General features: G+C 44.4%; 1 protein-coding gene across 1 annotated transcript in view; it reads right to left on the bottom strand.

Annotated features, from left to right (window-relative positions):
- Positions 1 to 10,275: 10,275 nt before the first annotated feature.
- LOC121571614 (collagen alpha-1(IV) chain) overlaps positions 10,276 to 21,668 on the bottom strand; it is a 79,284-nt gene continuing 67,891 nt past the window's right edge. Inside the window, exons 23-48 of the mRNA XM_045212119.1 lie at positions 21,516 to 21,599; positions 21,210 to 21,280; positions 20,596 to 20,787; positions 20,309 to 20,477; positions 20,021 to 20,113; positions 19,717 to 19,919; positions 19,190 to 19,622; positions 18,876 to 18,965; positions 18,633 to 18,785; positions 18,408 to 18,506; positions 16,653 to 16,742; positions 16,257 to 16,396; positions 15,948 to 16,074; positions 15,641 to 15,721; positions 15,374 to 15,472; positions 14,901 to 15,137; positions 14,672 to 14,805; positions 14,497 to 14,569; positions 14,311 to 14,382; positions 13,969 to 14,097; positions 13,738 to 13,836; positions 13,341 to 13,553; positions 13,029 to 13,206; positions 12,759 to 12,873; positions 12,460 to 12,632; positions 10,276 to 12,315 (exon numbers count right to left, since the gene is read on the bottom strand). Of these exons, the coding sequence (XP_045068054.1) occupies positions 12,234 to 12,315; positions 12,460 to 12,632; positions 12,759 to 12,873; positions 13,029 to 13,206; positions 13,341 to 13,553; positions 13,738 to 13,836; positions 13,969 to 14,097; positions 14,311 to 14,382; positions 14,497 to 14,569; positions 14,672 to 14,805; positions 14,901 to 15,137; positions 15,374 to 15,472; positions 15,641 to 15,721; positions 15,948 to 16,074; positions 16,257 to 16,396; positions 16,653 to 16,742; positions 18,408 to 18,506; positions 18,633 to 18,785; positions 18,876 to 18,965; positions 19,190 to 19,622; positions 19,717 to 19,919; positions 20,021 to 20,113; positions 20,309 to 20,477; positions 20,596 to 20,787; positions 21,210 to 21,280; positions 21,516 to 21,599 (3,629 nt within the window). The 3' untranslated portion in view covers positions 10,276 to 12,233. The remainder of the gene's footprint in view (positions 12,316 to 12,459; positions 12,633 to 12,758; positions 12,874 to 13,028; positions 13,207 to 13,340; positions 13,554 to 13,737; positions 13,837 to 13,968; positions 14,098 to 14,310; positions 14,383 to 14,496; positions 14,570 to 14,671; positions 14,806 to 14,900; positions 15,138 to 15,373; positions 15,473 to 15,640; positions 15,722 to 15,947; positions 16,075 to 16,256; positions 16,397 to 16,652; positions 16,743 to 18,407; positions 18,507 to 18,632; positions 18,786 to 18,875; positions 18,966 to 19,189; positions 19,623 to 19,716; positions 19,920 to 20,020; positions 20,114 to 20,308; positions 20,478 to 20,595; positions 20,788 to 21,209; positions 21,281 to 21,515; positions 21,600 to 21,668) is intronic.

Below are 21,668 nucleotides of genomic sequence, written 5' to 3' on the forward strand. Positions count from 1 at the left end.
TCTTTGTCTCAACACTGTGTAGTGCAAATGTACAACATGTAAATGTATGTGCTGAGCGGGTATATGTGTTTGTGTTTATGTGTGTGTGTGTGTGTGGGGGGTTAGAGTGTGTTTAAGGGGTCACAAAGAGTGTCACATATGAAGCTAATCCCTGCTAAGCAGATCTCAGGTGAAGGGGGGTTGGGGAGAGGCGGTGGGGGAGAGGGGCATCGAACCCCTTAGCCTGATCCTCTCTTGAGAAATGTAAAGGGCTCGTATTGATTTACGGATTACGCTGATCTGAAAGAGGTTTCAGACGTTCCTTCACACAAACATAAACACATACAGACTAAATACAGGTAGTACACACAAATACATGCACACCATGAATACAACTACACATAAAGTACACACATACAATATATGCTCAGTGCAATATACACACAACCTACACACAGAAACGCATGAACATATGTAAGTATATATACAGTAAATACACAGTCACACAGTTTTTCCTATAAGCATACTGATGTAGCTACAGTTGAAGTTGGAAGTTTACATACACTTAGGTTGGAATCATTAAAACTCATTTTTCAACCACTCCACAAATGACTTGTTAATAAACTATAGTTTTGGCCAGTCGGTTAGGACATCTACTTTGTGCATGACACAAGTAATTTTTCCAATAATTGTTTACAGACAGATTATTTCACTTAGAATTCACTGTATCACAATTCCAGTGAGTCAGAAGTTTACATTCATTAAGTTGACTGTGCCTTTAAACAGATTGGAAAATGATGTCATGGCTTTAGAAGCTTCTGATAGGCTAATTGACATCATTTGAGTCAATTGGAGGTGTACCTGTGGATCTATTTCAAGGCCTACCTTCAAACTCAGTGCCTCTTTGCTTAACATCATGGGAAAATCAAAAGAAATCAGCCAAGACCTCAAAAAAAATTGTAGACCTCCACAAGTCTGGTTCATCCTTGGGAGCAATTTCTAAACGCCTGAAGGTACCACGTTCATCTGTACAAACAATAGTACGCAAGTATAAATACCATGGGACCACGCAGCCGTCATACCGCTCAGGACGGAGACGCGTTCTGTCTCCTAGAGATGAACGTACTTTGGTGCGAAAAACCCAGAACAACAGCAAAGGACCTTTTGAAGATGCTGGAGGAAACAGGTACAAAAGTATATATATCTACAGTAAAACAAGTAATATATCGACATAACCTGAAAGGCCGCTCAGCAAGGAAGAAGCCACTGCTCCAAAACCGCAATAGAAAAGCCAGACTACAGTTTGCAACTGCACATGGGGACAAAGATCATACTTTTTGGAGAAATGTCCTCTGGTCTGATGAAACAAAAATAGAACTGTTTGGCCATAATGACCATCGTTATGTTTGGAGTAAAAAGGGGAAGGCTTGCAAGTCGAAGAACACCATCCCAACCGTGAAGCACGGGCGTGGCAGCATCATGCTGTGGGGGTGCTTTGCTGCAGGAGGGACTGGTGCACTTCACAAAATAGATGGCATTATGAGGAAGGAAAATTATGTGGATATATTGAAGCAACATCTCAAGACATCAGTCAGGAAGTTAAAGCTTGGTCGCAAATGGGTCTTCTAAATGGACAATGACCCCAAGCATGCTTCCAAAGCATGCTTCCAAACTGTGGTCTGGCTTTTTTATGGTGGTTTTGAGCAGTGGCTTCTTCCTTGCTGAGCGGCCTTTCCGGTTATGTTGATATAGGACTCGTTTTACTGTGGATATAAATCCTTTTGTACCTGTTTCCTCCAACATCTTCACAAGGTCCTTTGCTGTTGTTCTGAGATTGATTTGCACTTTTCGCACCAAATTACGTTCATCTCTAGGAGACAGAACGCGTCTCATTCCTAAGCGGTATGAAGGCTGCGTGGTCCCATGGTGTTTATACTTGCGTACTATTGTTTGTACAGATGAACGTGGTACGTTCAGGTGTTTGGAAATTGCTCCCAATGATGAACCAGACTTGTGGAGGTCTACAATTTTTTCTGAGGTCTTGGCTGATTTATTTTGATTTTCCCATGATGTAAAGCAAAGAGGCACTGAGTTTGAAGGTAGGCCTTGAAATACATCCACATGTACACCTCCAATTGACTCAAATGATGTCAATTAACCTATCAGAAGCTTCTAAAGCCATGACATCATTTTCTGGAATTTTCCAAGCTGTTTAAAGGCACAGTCAACTTAGTGTATGTAAACTTCTGACCCCACTGGAATTGTGATACAGTGAAATAATCTGTCTGTAAACAATTGTTGGAAAAATGACTTGTGTCATGCACAAAGTAGATGTCCTAACTGACTTGCCAAAACTATAGTTTGTTAACAAGACATTTGTGGAGTGGTTGAAAAACTAGTTTGAATGACTCCAACCTAAGTGTATGTAAACTTCCGACTTCAACTGTATTTTATGTTATTAACTCTAAGGCCAGGATTCAATCTGATCACATCTGTCGGTAATTCGCCATTTAAAGGTAATCTCAGATTGAGCCGAAATCTGCAGCATTTTACTGTGAATACAATCTCCATCAACAGCATTGCCTTTAAAAGCAGCATCGGCAAAACCCGTGGTCGGATCAAATCCCAACCATTATGCCTTTATATATAACAGCTTGAATTCCCTTGATAACCTGGTTATTGTCTGACATAACAGTACATTTACAATAGAGACTATCTACTTAATGTATGAGCATTAAGATAAAATTTTTCTGGAGTTTTTGATTATGTTACTTATTGATAGTGTTAAATGACTTTAAGGATTAAAGTGGAACTGACAGCATTTTATCAACATGAATTTTTTTTAATGTTTTTTTAATTTGTATTATATTAAAACATACAATCTACTTGCAGTGAAGCCACTCAACATTTACATTGCATTCAGTCATTTAACAGACTCCAATCCAGAGCGACCCACAGAAGCAACCAAGGTCAACGTCCTGCTCAAGAGCACGTCGACAGACCTCCCCACTGCAACCTGAGACCAGAAACAGGCTAACTGAGGGCAAAACAAATGGTCTATTGATTCTGTATCCTCACAACAAAATCTGCAGAGCTGCGATGATTGTATGCCCCAAATATTCAACATTTTGTTGGTGGCAAGAATTCTGTACAATAATTTTAGCTGAAAAGCACGAAGTCTTGAATCTTGCGTCGTTTTATATATCAACTCATATACCCTGTACCATGGAATCGGTACATCAAAAATCTCTTCCCAACTATTTTGCAATCTGTATGGCACAGCTGTCAGTATCCTGGTCCTCAAATGAAACTGGTATACTTTCCTATTTATGCTATTTTTATTCCTCCGCCAGTTTTGACCCTTTATATTGGGCAGACAGACCAGTCCCTACCTCCTCTCACTGCCACCTGCCTCCTCCATTGTTTGGGGTAATGCTGTAATCAATTGGTTGTAATCTTGGATTGAGCAGACCTTCCCATACAATTCTGATAACTCCATGAATAATAATAATAATATGCCATTTAGCAGATGCTTTTATCCAAAGCGACTTACAGTCATGAGTGCATACATTTTTGTGTATGGGTGGTCCCGGGGATCGAACCCACTACCTTGGCGTTACAAGCGCCGTGCTCTACCAGCTGAGCTACAGAGGACCACATGAAAGACATAACTCTTTTATCAACCAGCACATTTGAGTTCAGCCATAATATTTGTTGTAATATTTGTTCTATCTTTTCAGGGGGATGAAATTGAAATTGTAACCAGCTCTGCAAAGCTTGTTTGAAAAAGAGAGATACTTAGAAAAAGTTTTCATTTTCAATTACTCAAGAAAAAAAATGACATTTTTAAACAATGGATGAGCTTTTCTTAGTAATCTACTTGAGAACCATTTAGGGTTAAAGTAACACTTTTGTATAAGTGAAGCTTTTAGAGAGAGGTTTAGTGCTTTTATATTTAATAATCTCAACCCACCCAGTTCATATTCATTATATAGATAGGCACGCTTTATCTTGTCTGGTTTAGCATCTAGTTTTCTATTGAAATTCATTGTGCAACATGAAATCTTATTAAAATATGTTCATATACACCCCCAGGAAGAATATGACACTATTTTAAACATTTTCTGACAATCAATCACTTAGATATGGTCATTTTCACAGATTCTTAGAATGTTTGGGAATTATGTTTACTAAGGCATTTGTGAAGATTCTATCGCAATATAGAGTGGGAAAATGGCCATGTGTTAAATAAAACCTAATAAAAACATATGTCTCGTCCAGGACCAGAGTCTACGCAGACCGATGCACCATAGCCAATCAAAGCTACAGTAGGCATTCATGCAAACAAGCCATTGCCACACAGACCTGCCATCATTCACTTTGAACTGGACTGTGTGTTTACAGGCAGTTGCAACAGCGTGACTTTAGATCATTAGAACGTATTCACCAAAAGCCACAAAATACACCCGAATGGATTTCTGTAAATATGTCAATACACACAGGTGTCCTCTTACATTTGGGAACTTTACAGTCCTATTGATCAAACAACAATGAAAAGGTAGGCTCTCTCTCCCTCAGTTATGCACATCAACAACAACAAGATCAACAACTATTGCTAGCCATTGCAAGATGAGCTCAAATATAACGAAGGAACATTAGATAAACCCTCTCAAACCTTTTCAGCTACTGTAGTTGGCTGTCAAAATTGCGCTGATAAACAATGGGGAATAGTAGCCTACTCATCCTTCTGAAGCTTGCCTTCCTGGCTAAAGTTGGCTAGCTTGCTAGCTAGCTACTTCCAGACACAAATGAGAAAACACCTCACTGACCATTTTACTCGTCCTAGCAGAGCTGGTTAGCTAGGCTGTTTACATGTGGATGTCGGCAAGACGGCAAGACAGCAAGATGGAGCTGCTCTTCCTCCCGGGGAAGGACTGCCCGCTCCATGATCTCGCCATCACGGTTGACAACTCCATTGTGTACTCCTCCCAGAGTGCAAAGAACCTTGGCGTGACCTTGGACAACACCCTGTCGTTCTCCGCTAACATCAAAGCGGTGACCCGATCCTACAGGTTCATGCTCTACAACATTCGCAGAGACGACCCTACCTTACACAGAAAGCGGCACAGGTCCTAATCCAGGCACTTGTCATCTCCCGTCTGGACTACTGCAACTCGCTGTTGGCTGAGCTCCCTGCCTGTGCCATTAAACCCCTACAACTTATGCAGAACGCTGCAGCCCGTCTGGTGTTCAACCTTCCCAAGTTCTCTCATGTCACCCCGCTCCTCCGCAAACTCCACTGGCTTCCAGTTGAGGCTCGCATCTACTACAAGACCATGGTGCTTGCCTACGGAGCTGTGAGGGGAACGGCACCTCCTTACCTTCAGGCTCTGATCAGACCCTACACCCAAACGAGGGCACTACGTTCATCCACATCTGGCCTGCTAGCTCCCCTACCTCTACGGAAGCACAGTTCCCGCTCAGCCCGGTCAAAACTATTTGCTGCTCTGGCACCCCACGACGCCAGGACAGCGGAGTCACTGACCACCTTCCGGAGACACTTGAAACCCTACCTCTTTAAGGAATACCTGGAATAGTATAAAGTAATCCTTCTTCCCCCACACCCAAAAAACATTTTTTTTTTCAAAGGTGGTTGTCCCACTGGCTATCATAAGTTGAACGCACCAATTTGTAAGTCGCTCTGGATAAGAGCGTCTGCTAAATGATGTAAATGTAAATGTAAATGTTATCTAGAGCATTCCTGACTAACTATTGTTTTGCTTACGTTTACTGACACCGGTCATATTCAGCGGGTGTTGCGTAAATTCATCAGTTATTCTGCACTCTGGCACACTCAGACGCGAGTGCTCTGAAATCGGATTAGATAGCCAGAGTGAATTTGCGAACGCAAGAGATATGCTAACTTGATAACAGTCGTTCAAGTTCTTGCTCGCTAAACAAATGACACCTGCATCTCTAGCTGTGTCTAGCCACTGAAAAATTATATGAGGGGAAAAAGTCAGTCACTCACCCACTCCTCCAATGACATGACATGACATCCTCCTGGCAGCTAGCTAGCTATCTAGCTAACGTTAGGATCCATGTTTTTAGCTTGCTACATAAATAGATACGCTAGCATATTAGTCACGTTATGACTGACTTGTGATCATTACCCTTGCTAGTTTGATTGTATTGACATTCCCAGACTTAGTTACATTCATCTGTTTTTGTCCAAAATAGAGTCATTGAAACTGAAAAAGTGCATCCCAAATGGAGGCAGTAAACAATGTACCAGTCCAGCTGTGATTTACAACCTGATAGCAATATTTTTTGGACTATCAAGAAATGGATTGGTGAATTATATCAATCATGCATTGAACTGCATCCATCTATTCTGCCAACAGTGCCTTGGTGTACGTCATGGAATGTTGAGTCAAATAAAACCTATTTTTTAAAACATCTTAGTCATTTAGCAGACGCTCTTATCCAGAGCGACTTACAGTTAGTGAGTGCATACATTTTCATACTGGCCCCCCATGGGAAACGAACCCACAATCCTGGTGTTGCACGTGCCATGCTCTACCAACTGAGCTACAGGGGACTCTCTTATAAAGTTGGTTTTGTAGCATAAACTGGGAATTTGATATTTTTTACTGATGTTATGATTGTCTGTTGTTTCATATCTGCAAAGTAGTTCAAACGCTGTCAGTTCCACTTTAAGGGTGGAGGGTAAAGGTTGTATTTCCTAAATATGTATTTGTTGGTATATGCCTTTAAATGTAAAATCTTGAATTCCCTTGACAACAATAAAGAAATACTGTAACACTTTACTTGACACCAAGCGTCATAACACATTATGACACGGTCATAACCATGTCATAATGTGTCATAACAGCGGACATAACTTGTCAACCTGTCATATGGTCATAACAATGTCATGACCCATATATTTACACCTGTTGTGACATATGAGTTATTTTATGGCTGGTTATGACACCTACATAAAAGTGTCACCAGATATCCACCTAAAACCATAGTTTTATTGATTCTAGCATTAATTATACTATATGTATACTGTACTTCTGCTGATCTGAAGGAGTGAACTTCCATGTGTCACCAGTTGGGGTGGTGTCGACCAGATCTGTAAGATAGATGTTGGATAAACATGAAGGCCAAGTACACAAACAACCCCTTGCATCTGCCCTTACTCCTTCAATGGTTGAAGATCTGAAAGAAACTGGATAAATGTAAGCAATATGGCGGAAGCTCCCCTTAGTCTACTGGAAGGTTAGGTGTAGCCAATCAAGTTCCTTCAGCTCTGCTATATCCAATAGGTAGTGGTTAGGTTAAGGGGCTGGAAGTTGCTTATGGACGAGGATGTAATAGGAGCCTATATTCTCTGCTCTACCTGGATTACCTCAGTCTCTGTTTACACTTCCTGGTCATTGGTCAAGCTCTGGCGCAACATGTTTTTTTGGGGCTGCTGGTGACAGCAGAGGAAACGAGGGGTTAGGATTCTGGTAAGGGATGAAAAACGAGCGGCGTAGAGATGGAGAGATGAAAAGAGGAGGTTATCGTGCTCCCTCTCTCTCTCCCCAGAGTGCATTGATCCGTTAATGTTTAGCAGCCTGGGGTGAGTGGGTTTGTTGGCCTTCGGCCTAGTAGAAGTGCTGATGTAGATGCTGCCAGCCCTGGTGTGGTGGTACATACTCTGCAACTGGAAGCAGGGAGAGACACACTCAAGGTGAACATCCAAGTTGATTATTGGGCCTACTTCATATTGGTGGCTCGGCTGCATTGTAGTCTCGACTATCTTCATTGAATGCACTTATTGTAATTGATAAGTCACTCTGGGTAATATCATCTGCTGAATGACTAAAATGGCAATGTGAATATGGCTTCCCACTGAACTGTAGTCTTCACTACAGTGGACTGAGTTTTCCTTCTAGTGGATGAGACTACTACTATAGTATATCACATAGCTTTTACATGTACAGTACAATGGACAAAAAACATTGAAATAATAGATGTAGACTGTTGGGCTCCCCAACAGTGACTGTATCCCACTGCTGCCACTAATAGGAGACAGTTATGACAACACATCATATTTTATACAAATCATTTTATTGTATGAATTACACAGTATGGGGACTAGGAGGTGAGGAGAATAGTTGGCTAAACATTTGGTCTGTTGGTTAATCATGAGCTAGGGACTACAACCAAGAACTCTCCCGCTAAATTTGCCACTGAACTCAAACGTATTCCTCGACAAGTGCTACTAATATTGTATGTATGAATGAGCATTTGTGAAGAATAATAAAACAGAGAGAGTGTACTAATGATAAGAGCCTTTTACAAGTATTTTGTGAGGTTCGGAAGCTTTATTTCTTCCATCTCAATCATTTGGTACTTGACTGATTTTGGGCTGGGACAGGAGAGTCTTGGTTCTAGGGTTTTGGCGTTCACCCTCAGACGAAAGAGGGGAGCAGCAGGGTAGGATTCATGTTGTAGATTAGGGACAAGTGGCAAACAGAGCAGTAAGGAATATACATTTTAAAAGGGAGCTTGAAAAGTAGATTCAAAATACCCAGGAATATGTAAAGTCACTTAGTTATAAATACATCCCTCTCTGTCTTTGACCAAAATGGCAAATCTAGTATATCTAAATCTATCTAGCTAATTATCACAGGAATAATATTGCAGGAGGCATGATCAAGTATATCAGCGTAAGAATAAGAGTACACATAGGTGCGTGTGTATACAGTCGTGGTCAAAGGTTTTGACAATGACACAAATATTGGTCTTCACAAAGTTCGCTGCTTCAGTGTTATGATATATTTTTGTCAGATGTTACTATGGTATACTGAAACATAATTACAAGCATTCCATAAGTGTCAAAGGCTTTTATTGACAATTACATTACGTTTATGCAAAGAGTCAATATTTGCAGTGTTGACCATTCTTTTTCAAGACCTCTGCAATCTGCCCTGGCATGCTGTCAATTAACTTCTGGGCCACATCCTGACTGATGGCAGCCCATTCTTGCATAATTAATGCTTGGAGTTTGTCAGAATTTGTGGGTTTTTGTTTGTCCACCCGCCTCTTGAGGATCGACCACAAGTTCTCAATGGGATTAAGGTCTGGGGAGCTTCCTGGCCATGGACCCAAACTTTCAATGTTTTGTTCCCCGAGCCACTTAGTTATCACTTTTGCCTTATGGCAAGGTGCTCCATCATGCTGGAAAAGGCATTGGTCGTCACCAAACTGTTCTTGGATGGTTGGGAGAAGTTGCTCTCGGAGGATGTGTTGGTACCATTCTTAATTCATGGCTGTGTTCTTAGGCAAAATTGTGAGTGAGCCCACTCCCTTGGCTGAGAAGCAACCCCACACATGAATGGTCTCAGGATGCTTTACTGTTGGCATGACACAGGACTGATGGTAGCGCTCACCTTGTCTTCTCTAGACAAGGTGTTTTCCGGATGCCCCAAACAATCGGAAAGGGGATTCATCAGAGAAAATGACTTTACCCCAATCCTCAGCAGTCCAATCCCTGTACCTTTTGCAGAATATCAGTCTGTCCCGGATGTTTTTCCTGGAGAGAAGTGGCTTCTTTGCTGCCCTTCTTGACACCAGGCCATCCTCCAAAAGTCATTTTTTTGTCATTTAGCAGACGCTCTTATCCAGAGCGACTTACAGTTAGTGAGTGCATACATTTTCATACTGGCCCCCCGTTGGAAACAAACCCACAACCCTGGTGTTGCAAGCGCCATGCTCTACCAACTGAGCTACAGGGGACTTCAGACTTTCTTGGGCACCCAAACACCTTCTTCACAACAATTGAACCTCTCACCTTGAAGTTCTTGATGATCCGATAAATGGTTGATTTAGGTGCAATCTTACTAGCAGCAATATCCTTGCCTGTGAAGCCCTTTTTGTGCAAAGCAATGATGACTGCACGTGTTTCCTTGCAGGTAACCATGGTTAACAGAGGAAGAACAATGATTTCAAGCACCACCCTCCTTTTAAAGCTGTCTGTTATTCTAACTCAATCAGCATGACAGAGTGATCTCCAGCCTTGTCCTCGTCAACACTCTCACCTGTGTTAACGAGAGAATCACTGACATGATGGCAGCTGGTCCTTTTGTGGCAGGGCTGAAATGCAGTGGAAAGGTTTTTTGGGGATTAAGTTCATTTTCATGGCAAAGAGGGACTTTGCAATTAATTGCAATTCATCTGATCACTCTTTATGACATTCTGGAGTATATGCAAATTGCCATCATCAAAACTGAGGCAGCAGACTTTGTGAAAATTAGTATTTGCGTAATTCTCAAAACTTTTGACCACGACTGTACATGTCTTTCTTTGGGTTCTAGCATTTGATTAATAAGCTTCAACACAAAATAATGTGAAGGACGTATTCAGGAAACGTACATTACACAGAACTATTGATGCACACAGAGTAGATTGAGTGGCCAAGTGAACTGACGAGTGTTTGACGACTCGCTTTCTGTCTTAAGGAGTCCTCTGCACACAATCTACAAGCCATGAACTTCTTCGGTCAACAGGACCATGTGTGTGGAAACTCCTTCGGCTTGTGACAACACACACACCCTCTGCATACTACACATGGCAAGCTGTGTCAATGTTTCCCCTCGTACTGAGAGGGTGTGAGTGCGCGAGTGTGTGTGACACAGGCGGCAGGTGGCACCTTAATTGGAGAGGACAGGCTCATAGTAATGGCAGGAACGTATTCAATGGAATGGTATCGAACACATGTTTTCCATGTGTTTGATACCATTCCATTAACACCATTAACATTAATTATTATTAGCTGTCCTCCCCTCAGAAGCCTCCTGTGGTGTGTGAATATGTGCACGTGTGGGCTCCAATGACATACACACACACATACCATCTGTGATGCTGCCACCACTATATGTCACTGTTCTGTTTTGCATACTGACAGATAAGGCATGACTGATGAATGCTAACTGTAGCATACAACACTAAACGCAGTATTGTAACTATAAGTGCCTGGGTCAGGTTGGAACAGAATAACATACTGTACTTTCTTTACTCACATTGATTATGGTTCTTTGGCAACTCAAATCCACTCAAGCTCTACATATACTCAAATAAATAAAAATTGAAATAACACAAATTAAAATGTAAATACCTGGAGAGATTATGGTGGCTGTTATTTTAGTAAGGAAAAAGAAAAGCAATATATTTACAACAGAACCATTTGCTATGCCTGCATGCTAGCAACCCTTAGGGCTCTATTCAATCTGTATCGCTGAAGCGTTACAGATTGCACGATATAAATGTAAAGGTAATTTCCAATTGAGCCGACATATGCAGCATTAACTGTGAATGCAATATCTGCTAATGTGGGAACATTGTCTTTGAATTTTCAATCATGCTGTAACGCTGAACTTCTGCGATACGGATTGAATAGAGCCCTTAATTTACGGTGATTTCTCAATATGACAAGCATCTGTAACCAGTGGTAACTCCCATCCTTACATTAGTATTGTGTTATTACAAAAATAAAAGTGAAGAACAATAACAATATATATATAACTGTAACTCAGAGCTGAAAGTCAGTGGCATTGAGTGAAAATACAAACATACTGTACTGGAATAAGGCAAGTAGATAAGATTCAATAGCACCTGACTTACACAAACACCCCCTTTCAAAATGGACGCCAGTTTACTAATGGGGAGGGGGGAGATGTACTCAGTGCAGTCGTAAACTGGGCGCCATTCGCTAGAGAAACGTTATGAAAATGTTAGTAAAGTGTTCTGCATGATCGAGCGTAGGGCCAGTTGATCTTATGGTTTGGTCTCTGGTGTGTGTGTGTGTGTGTCAGAGGAGGCTGGTGGGAGGAGCTATAGGAGGAGGGGCTCATTGTAATGGCTGGAATGGAATAAATGGAACGGTATCAAACATACAGAAAACACATACGACTCCGTTCCAATATTCCATTCCAGCCATTTTAATGAGCCTGTACTCCTATAGCTCCTCCCACCAGCCTCCTCTGACTGTGTGTGTGGGTTCTGTTCTTTCGTCGATCTCTCAGGGTGTTTTTGTTGTTCTGTTTCACAGTGTGTCTGTTCCTCTCCTCTCACACATGCAGTGAAATAGCACCATCCTTTGGTCAATAACACAAAGTCACGCCACGGACGGACGGACTGGGTGGGGTCAGGTGTTGTGGTGGGTGGTCAAGGGCCACAGAGAGGTCATGGGGTAGGGCCTATGTCCTCTTCATGCACACCTGGCAACGGCTAATGTTACTCCGGAGATTTCCTGCCTTTTGTGTGGTGGGCACGGGTTTCCTGGAACCAGACACAAGACAACATCAATCAACATCAATCAATCCCTCCATTCAATCACTCAGTCAATCAAACAAGACCATGTCAGAGCTCTGGTGGTGAGAGAGGGAAAGATAGAGAGGAAAAAGGGAGTTGTTGTCAGCTTACGTAAACATCTCGTCGTCCTCGATTGTGGCCAGCCAGAAGCTGTAGGAGTTGCCGTAGTAGTTGCAGGTTCCACGGCCGTGACACTCGATGAACGGAGCGCCACGGAACTCCTCTAGACAGGAGCCAGGAGAGGCCAGGGCCTGTCCAGAGCCCTCAGCACCTGCACTGGTGTGCTGCACAGAGACAGAGAGACATGGGGGGTTGAGGATATGGAAACAAAAACATGAATTGGTAAGTTCATCAAAGCAAGTACAGATACACTAGGTATGGTGTTGTTATATGAGTTGTGTTTCTCTCACCATGACAAAGGAGTAGCCAATCCAGAGTGAGTCCCAGCCATTGGGGCATGATGGGATCATGATGTTCTGACTGTGTACTGCTATCACCATGGCAGGAGCCTCACACACTGAACACCTGGAGGCATAGACTGAGGTCAATACACATTGACACTATACATAGACACACTCACACACATACCCTAGGTGAGTACACAAACATATACTGCCATCATCAATGCAAGGGCCAAATGCACCACATGTAGAAACAAAAAGGAACCCACACCCACACACCTGCTGATGAAGGGCTTGATGCTCTGGCCGGTTATAGGGGCCATGTTCATTGGCATGGGCTCAGGGGAGGTGAGCCAATAGGAGTAGTCGTTACGGGAGGCAAAGTTACAGACGTTGTTGATGTTACAGAAGAGGAAGGGCATGGGACTGAACTTCCTCAGACAGCTACCAGCCGTACCTACACACAGAGACATACACACAAGTAGTTTAGTGTGATGCTGATCTGAATCACAAGATAGATACAAGATAGTCTCATCTACAGTACCTCCCCTCCCATCTCTCTCTATCCCCCTCTCCCTCCCTCTCTCTTACCCAGGTCCTGCCCGTGGGAGCGCTCGTTGCCCTGGACGTAGAGTAGGGAATATCCATCATAGATCACCGACGTTCCCTCGGGACACTGTGGAACCTCCACCGATTGGCTGTGCCTGGTTACCAGGAAACCGTGTTCCATCGAGGAGGGGCCAGGAGGACCCACCTGACCCGGAATACCGTCAGGTCCTGGGGGTCCAGGGTACCCTCTGGGTCCTATAGGTAGAAGGGTCAAAGGTCAAAGATAAAGGTCAGGGTCAAATGGCATGTTAGCGCCCAATCTGAGAATAACCCCCAGATATAAATAGTACATCTAGAATGATCACAGATATTATTCTATTCTACATGCAGTGTAGTGACCTTTTAGTGTGGCTATTAACTGGACAAAGGGGTCTCTCACCTGAGGGACCAAGAAGGCCTGGTTCTCCCTTGGCTCCGGGGAGACCATTAAACCCAGGGTTCCCCTCATCACCTTTAATACCCTGAATACCTGTCACACCTGGGAGACAGAGAGGGAGGAGAGAGAAAGATAATGGATGAATGAGAGTGGTGCAATATTATGGGGTGATCAGAGCTGATGTTTGGTCATAATAAATTGGCTCATTGTATATAGGATGGTTTGAAATCTCACCTTGCTGTCCTTTCAGCCCAGGGATACCTGAGGGCCCCACAGGCCCCTGAGGGCCCTGATTACCAGGGAAGCCCATGTCTCCTTTGTTGAAGGTGTGGGGGCCAGGAGGACCAGGGGGACCATCATTACCTGAAACAAGGAAGGGAAGGAAGGATGATTAATACCATATAATGTAATCAATCATAAACAAACATCAGAATCCATATACTAATATACAGGGCATAACATTTGCACAGTAATAATGTAGGTGTTCGATGCTATAGAAGCTCAGGAGAGATTTTCACAGAGAAACAAGCACTAAGTGATTTGGTTTAATGGCTGTTATGTTGCTCTTCCTTTCACCTTTGTCTCCTGGGAATCCTCTGTCCCCCAGCTCTCCTTTGAATCCAACCACTCCGAATTCACCCTTTGTCCCTGCAGGAGAGAGGAGATTTAGCCACAAAACCAACAGAACCACAGACTCATAGACACACTGTGTACAGGCACAAAGAAACTGTGTACACCATCTAAATCAGCTGCACCACTCACCTGGGAAACCAGGCACTCCCTGCAGTCCCATCTCTCCCTTCAGTCCATCAACACCTGGAAGGCCAGCTTGACCCTGTAACACACACACCAGTCAAATGGTGGACACCTTTCATGATAAGCAGACTAAACTGACATCACACATGGGTCAGTCAGTAAGCAACAGGAGGTGACCTACAGAAAGTCCAGGGTATCCTCGTTCTCCCTTGAAGCCCTGCTCCCCCTGTACTCCTGGTTCACCCTGGTCTCCCTTGTCTCCCTTCCCACCCACGCTGCCTGGAACACCAGCAGGACCTGGAGCACCACTGTTACCTGAGATGGGGATGAGAAGAGGAGGCGAATGAGAGGGTGGTCATATGTATCAGAATGTACATTACAGCAGGACTCAGGTGTGTGGCATACAGTACCTGGTTCTCCAGGCTTTCCTGGCACTCCTTGGTTTCCTTTGGGCCCCTCCATGGCGTGTCCTGGGAGACCCCGGTCGCCTGGCTGGCCCTGGGAGCCCTCGAAGCCTGGCGTACCCTTGTCTCCCCTGGTCCCTGGGATACCCGGGATACCTGGAGAGCCTGGGAAACCTGGACTGCCCTTGTCACCTTTATCCCCAGATGACCCTGGTGTCCCTGAGAAGCCCCTGCCGGGTAAACCTGTAGGAGAAACACAGAGAACAGAGTGGATCAAACTCTAAGCCATGACTGGAAACACTTCACCTGCCTGTGCTGTTTGTTAACGGTCCACAGTGCATGAGTTGATATGGAGACATAGTCAAATGTGGGGCTTATAATAGAAATATAGCACAGATCATAAAACCATGTGGCTTACAAGTGGTTTATAGGCTGATAAACACACCTGATCATATTAAAGGTCAGGAGAGGTGACTCACCTGTGTCTCCTCTCTCTCCTGATGATCCAGGTATGCCGTCCACTCCTGATGCTCCTTTCTCTCCGGTTGTACCTGGGGGACCCTGCAGACCAGGCTCACCTAGGAAACAATACAGTTACCTGAGTGTCTCTCTACACGCTGGGGTACAGTAGCTACAGCATGTACACTTGGGCAATTATTCAGGGGTAAGCTTCTTGACTAGCTGTCATATCGTACTGAAAGGAACCTGGGGCATTGTTACTGTATTCCATCTGTTAGAGTACTTACCTGGTCGACCTGTTTGACCTGGCTCTCCTGGTGACCCGGGAAGCCCACCAATACCCTTCTCTCCTGGCTGACCTGGCTGACCTGCACATTACAACACACACCTGGGTTTATAGAGGTTGCCAATCAACAAGACACTTCTCTGGGTTTGTGAGATGATTAAAAATGTACCAAATAATGCATTCTAGTGCTTTTCCCTATGCCAAAATGTATTCTAGTCTTGTATTTTTAACCCAAAATAAAATCAATCAACTAATCAATCAGTCAGGTCGAACAGGAGTAGTTGTGGTCATGGAGACCGGAGCCTCACCTTGGTAACCGATGTGTCCGGTGTCTCCTTTGATTCCTGATGTTCCTGGCATCCCGGGCACCCCCATTCCTCCCTTCTGACCCTTCTCTCCTGCGTTACCAGGGAAACCAGGCAGACCCGACTGACCCTGAGAGAGAGAGAGAAAGAGAGAGGCATGGAGAGATACAGGGAGGGGGGAAACGAGAGGAAAATAAGAGCATATAAAGATTGATTGAGAGAAAAAGACAGACGATTAGTGGCATCTCTGTAATGACAAAAATGTATGTACTGTAGCGACACACAAACAATGAGTGGTAGTAAGTAGCTTACCTTCTCTCCAGGGGGTCCTGGTACTCCGACACCTGGCAGACCGGTTTTTCCCTTGTCTCCCTTCACCCCCTCTGTACCCCTGAACCCTGGATGACCCGGTGTGCCCACAATGCCTTTATCACCCTTCGGACCTACAGAGCCTGTGGAACCATACAGGAGAACCCAGTTAGAACCAGTTTAACCAGAACTGAAGCACATCAAGACCAGTAGGCCAGTTAGCATACCTTAGCCTTAGACTTGACACTTCTACAATTGCTAACTGGCTTACAAACATTAAAATATCCCTAGCTCAAATACAGATGATTCTTGCACGTAGCAAACAGATCTGAGTGGATGTTCTATTTAAAGGCTGATGTCAGTTCTTGTCAGTGAGTGGATTGTGTGTTTTTTTCTTACCTGGATATCCCATTTCACCAATGCCTCCTTTATTTCCAGGATAACCAATACTGCCGGGCTCTCCAGGAACACCTATGTCTCCTTTCACACCTGAGAAACAAGAATCATACAGTGTCTGAAAGAGAATGTAATTTTATCATCATCACATTGACTGTGTCCCAATACCCATACTAGTATACTACAGTGCCTTCAGAAAGTATTCATACCCCTTGACTTATTCCATATTTTGTTGTGTTACTGCCTGAATTCAAAATGATTTTTAAAAGAAATTCCCCTCACCCATTTACACACAATACCCCATAATGACAAAGTGAGAATGTTTCTATTAATTTTAGCAAATGTATTTAAAATTAAATACATACATATCTCATTTACATAAGTATTAACACCTGTCAATACTTTGTATAAGCATCTTTGGCGGCAATTACAGCTTTGAGTCGTCTTGGGTATGTCTGTATCAGCTTTGCACATCTGATTTGGGGATTTTCTCCCATTCTTCCTTCCAGAAGAGTTCCCACATATGCTGAGCACTTGTTGGCTGCTTTTCCTTCACTCTGCGGTCCAACTCATCCCAAACCATCTCAATTGGGTTGAGGTCGGGTGATTGTGGAGGCCAGGTCATCTGATGCAGCACTCCATCACTCTCCAAATGATAGTCCCACTAAGCGCACACCAGATGGGATGGCGTATCGCTGCAGTATGCTGTGGTAGCCATGCTGGTTAAGTGTGCCTTGAATTCTAAATAAATCACAGACAGTGTAACCAGCAAAGCACCCCCACACCATCACACCTCCTACTCCATGATTCACGGTGAGAACCACACATGTGGAGATCATCCGTTCACCTACTCTGCGTCTCACAAAGACACGGCGGTTGGAACAAAAATCTCACATTTGGACTCATCAGACCAAAGGACAGATTTCCACCAGTCTAATGTCCATTGCTCATGCTTCTTGGCTCAAGCAAGTCTCTTCTTCATATTGGTGTCCTTTAGTAGTGGTTTCTTTGCAACAATTCGACCATGAAGGCCTGATTCACGCAGTCTCCTCTGAACAGTTGATGTTAAGATGTGTCTGTTACTTGAACTCTGTGAAGCATTTATTTGGGCTGCAATCTGAGGTGCAGTTAACTCTAATGAACTTATCCTCTGCAGCAGACGTAACTTTGAGTCTTCTTTCCTGTGGGGGTCCTCATGAGAGCCAGTTTCATCATAGCGCATGATGGTGTTTGCAACTGCACATTCCAGGTGACTAGCTCATGAAGCTGGTTGAGAGAATGCCAAGAGTGTGCAAAGCTGTCATCAGGTCAAAGGGTGGCTTTCTTACTTACTACATGATTCCATATGTGTTATTTCATAGTTTTGATGTCTTCACTATTATTCTACAATGTAGAAAATAGTAAAAATAAAGAAAAACCCTGGAATTAGTAGGTGTGTCCAAACTTTTGACTGGTACTGTATGTACATGAAATATTTATGTATTTCATTTTCAATAGATTTGCTGAAATGTCTAAAAACCTGTTTTCACTGTCATTATGGGGTATTGTGTGTAGATGGGTAAGACATTATTTTTAATCCATTTTGAATTCAGGCTGTAACACAACAAAATGTGGAATAAGTCAAGGGGTATGAATTGTTTCCGAAGGCACTGTATATATTGTGCAAGACCAATACATACTTTCACACTAGGTAGCATACAATTTTAGACCATTCCCGATAAACCGAGGGGTGGGGCGAAGCCTACACAGGTGACTTACCTGGCTGACCAGGTGTACCGGGCTCGCCATCCTTTCCTGGCATACCAGGTACTCCGGGCTGTCCTGGATAACCCTTCTCTCCCGTGTATCCAGGGTCACCTAATGAGAAAAAGTGGGATTTAGCATACCTAAACAATTCACAGTGACTTTGAAAAATACCATTTGAACTAATCATCTGACACAGACATACAGTGCAGTAGGATGGGGCATGTTCATGTTGTATACCTGGGTCGCCGAGGTCTCCTTTCTCTCCCTTCATGTGCTCCATGTCCACATCAGTCATGTTTCCAGCAGGGCCCTGCAGACCTGGCTCTCCCCTCTCTCCTTTGGGTCCAAGCTCACCGAACTCCCCCCTTGGCCCAGAGATACCAGGGTCACCTGAGAGAAAGATATGAGTGTTGAGACATGCAATGGGTATTCTAGTAGTACAGCGGCATAAGTGCAGAGGCTGCATTTCTACTGTCTCACCTCTCAGTCCTGGACTTCCAGGGTTCCCAGCAGGACCCTGATATCCTGGTGTTCCGGGTGTTCCCATGACTCCCATCTCTCCCTTGGGACCTGGGAAACACACACACATCAACAAATACATGAAAATGGAATAGAAAAAGATCTGAATATTGAAGATCAGAGCTTACAAAGTATTGAAGGTCAAAGCTTCTCAATTTCACCAAATGCTCATTCAATTCAACAGCAATCAACCAAGACCAGTCCAGTCAATGAGTGTCAATGTCCTTCCAGTTACATCAGACCTCTTACACAGTTCTGAGGCCTGTAAGTCTCACCTGCCCCCCCAGGCAATCCATCTCTGCCGGCGGGGCCTGGTCGTCCTGTCAACCCTTTGGAACCAGAAAGTCCAGGGAATCCTGAGCCTCCCTTCTCTCCCTGAGGGCCGGGCATGTCCAGACCAGGAGAGCCAGGGAAACCCTTATCACCCTTCACACCGTCACGACCGAAGAGGCCTGACTCTCCAGGGGGTCCCATGGGTCCAGGGGCACCAGGTTCTCCTGCTCCAGGGGGTCCAGGGGGTCCAGTGCCACCATGCTGACCAGGGAGGCCGGGGTCACCTTTAATGCCCTGAGCTCCAGGTGGTCCTGTGTGTCCCTCTTGTCCGGGAATACCAGGTAGACCAAGGTTGCCTTTCTCTCCAGGAAAACCTGTCACTCCGGCAGGACCCTGAGCACCTTTAGGTCCAGGTAGACCCCGACCTGGCTCACCCTAGAAAGGACAGTAGAAGATTGGTTGATTGGTTGGTTGTGGAGTTTGAAACAACAGGAAGTGAAGCAACGACATACAAATAGAAAACACACACCTTTGGACCAGGTGTGCCTGATATTCCAGAGAAACCATCCTGTCCAGGTCTTCCAGGCTCTCCTGGCAACCCAGTGGCTCCTGGAGCTCCAGAATATCCTTTAGGCCCAGGTGGTCCTGGGAATCCGATGCCAGGTACACCTGCGTCACCTTTCTGTCCTGGGAATCCTGGCATTCCAGGGTCTCCATGAGGTCCTCTGTCACCTGGGTAGGGATGGAGAAGATGTTCATTATGAGCTGTGCAGGACCATGCAGGACCATAGCCTACCATAAGCTATACATATAAACACTAAGCTGATCCTCACCTTGTAGTCCAGGTCTGCCAGATTCTCCTCGAGGTCCAGGGGTGCCCTGGGGTCCAGGTGAACTCACACCTTTTCCTGGTTCACCTTTCAGTCCTGACACATAGGGAGAGAGCAGATACACATGGTCATTGGCTCCTTATACCTAAATGTATGTATGTGTGTGTGTGTGTGTGTGTGTGTGTGTGTGTGTGTGTGTGTGTGTGTGTGTGTGTGTGTGTGTGTGTGTGTATATATATATATATATGTGTTTAGCTGCATCAATAGCTTCATCTGTAGTTGCACACCCACCTGGTTGTCCAGGGATTCCAGGTTGGCCTGCTTGGCCAGATGTACCCTTCTCTCCAGGCTCCCCCGGCCGGCCAAACCCTGGTACACCAGGAGGACCCCTCTCTCCTTGGGGTCCAGTGATCCCAGGGTCCCCATCCAGACCACGGTCCCCCTTGATGCCATCTCGGGCCTGTAGGCAGAGATCAGCGATAGAGAGGGATGAGTGACTACATCACTGCATGAGCGTAGATGCTGCAATCCTTAAAGTAATGGCTGAAACACACACATGCATGTGTGCACACACTTACAGGTTCTCCTTTGGGTCCGGGCAGGCCTGGTAGTCCAGCTTTCCCTGGCAGTCCATCCACACCTGGGAGTCCTCGTGTGCCCACGAAGCCAGACCCTCCTTTGTCACCCTTCAGCCCTGGAGCCACGTAGATGTCCCCAGGCTCACCATGGGCTCCTGGAGCACCTATCAACCCAGGAGTACCGGAATTACCCTGGGGAGAGGAGAAGAGACAGCAGGATCAATCAACAATGTATTTGATTAGAAAACTACTGGACAAACATACATAGTAATGACGTGTTAATATTGTACTGTAAATTGTGCCTTCCTGTATTCTACTTATGCTAAAATGTTTATTATATTCTACTGAGCCATTTACTTTATGGTCTTATTCTTATCTTGTATTGTTTCTTATTGTTGTTGCATTGTAGAGAAGGTACCTGGAAGTCAGCATTTCGGACGGTGTATCCTGTACATACGACTAATAAAACTTGAAATGTGAATGTCCTCTGACTACTTGTTACACACAAATAAGGATCTTGATCTTCATGGAGCTATAGTGATGCAACATGTCCACCGTAATGGTCTTTATCATGTTCTATTAGAGGAATGAGTAATGTGATGAAGATAACTCACAGGGCTTCCATCAGGCCCAGTAGGTCCAGGCAGTCCCTTGTCTCCTTTACTCCCTGCTGCTCCAGGGTATCCTACAGGAGACGAACCACACTTCTCAATCAAACACAATAACACCATCTCATAGGAAACAGTGTGGAGTCAGATTAATATAGGCCCTAGGGTCAGGATCCTAACCTGAGACACAGGCTGAAGATGTGGAACTCAATCTTAGTGCCAATCACTCATTGAAATCAATGGCAACAAAGGTTTCAGTTCTGTGTATGTAATCTCAATTTATGATTCAGCCAATAGTGTGGGTCACCTCACCTTGCAGTCCTTTAGGCCCCTGGGGACCGGGGAGTCCAGGGGGGCCGAAGGCTTCACATTGCACACACGTGTCTCCCTGATCACCTGGAGGTACAACGCAATACAAGTTCACAGTAGAGAAACAACAGGTAGGTGACCGCGTGGGATAAGATG

The sequence above is a fragment of the Coregonus clupeaformis genome, chromosome 40, assembly GCF_020615455.1.
Source record: "Coregonus clupeaformis isolate EN_2021a chromosome 40, ASM2061545v1, whole genome shotgun sequence".
Taxonomy (NCBI): Eukaryota; Metazoa; Chordata; class Actinopteri; order Salmoniformes; family Salmonidae; genus Coregonus; species Coregonus clupeaformis.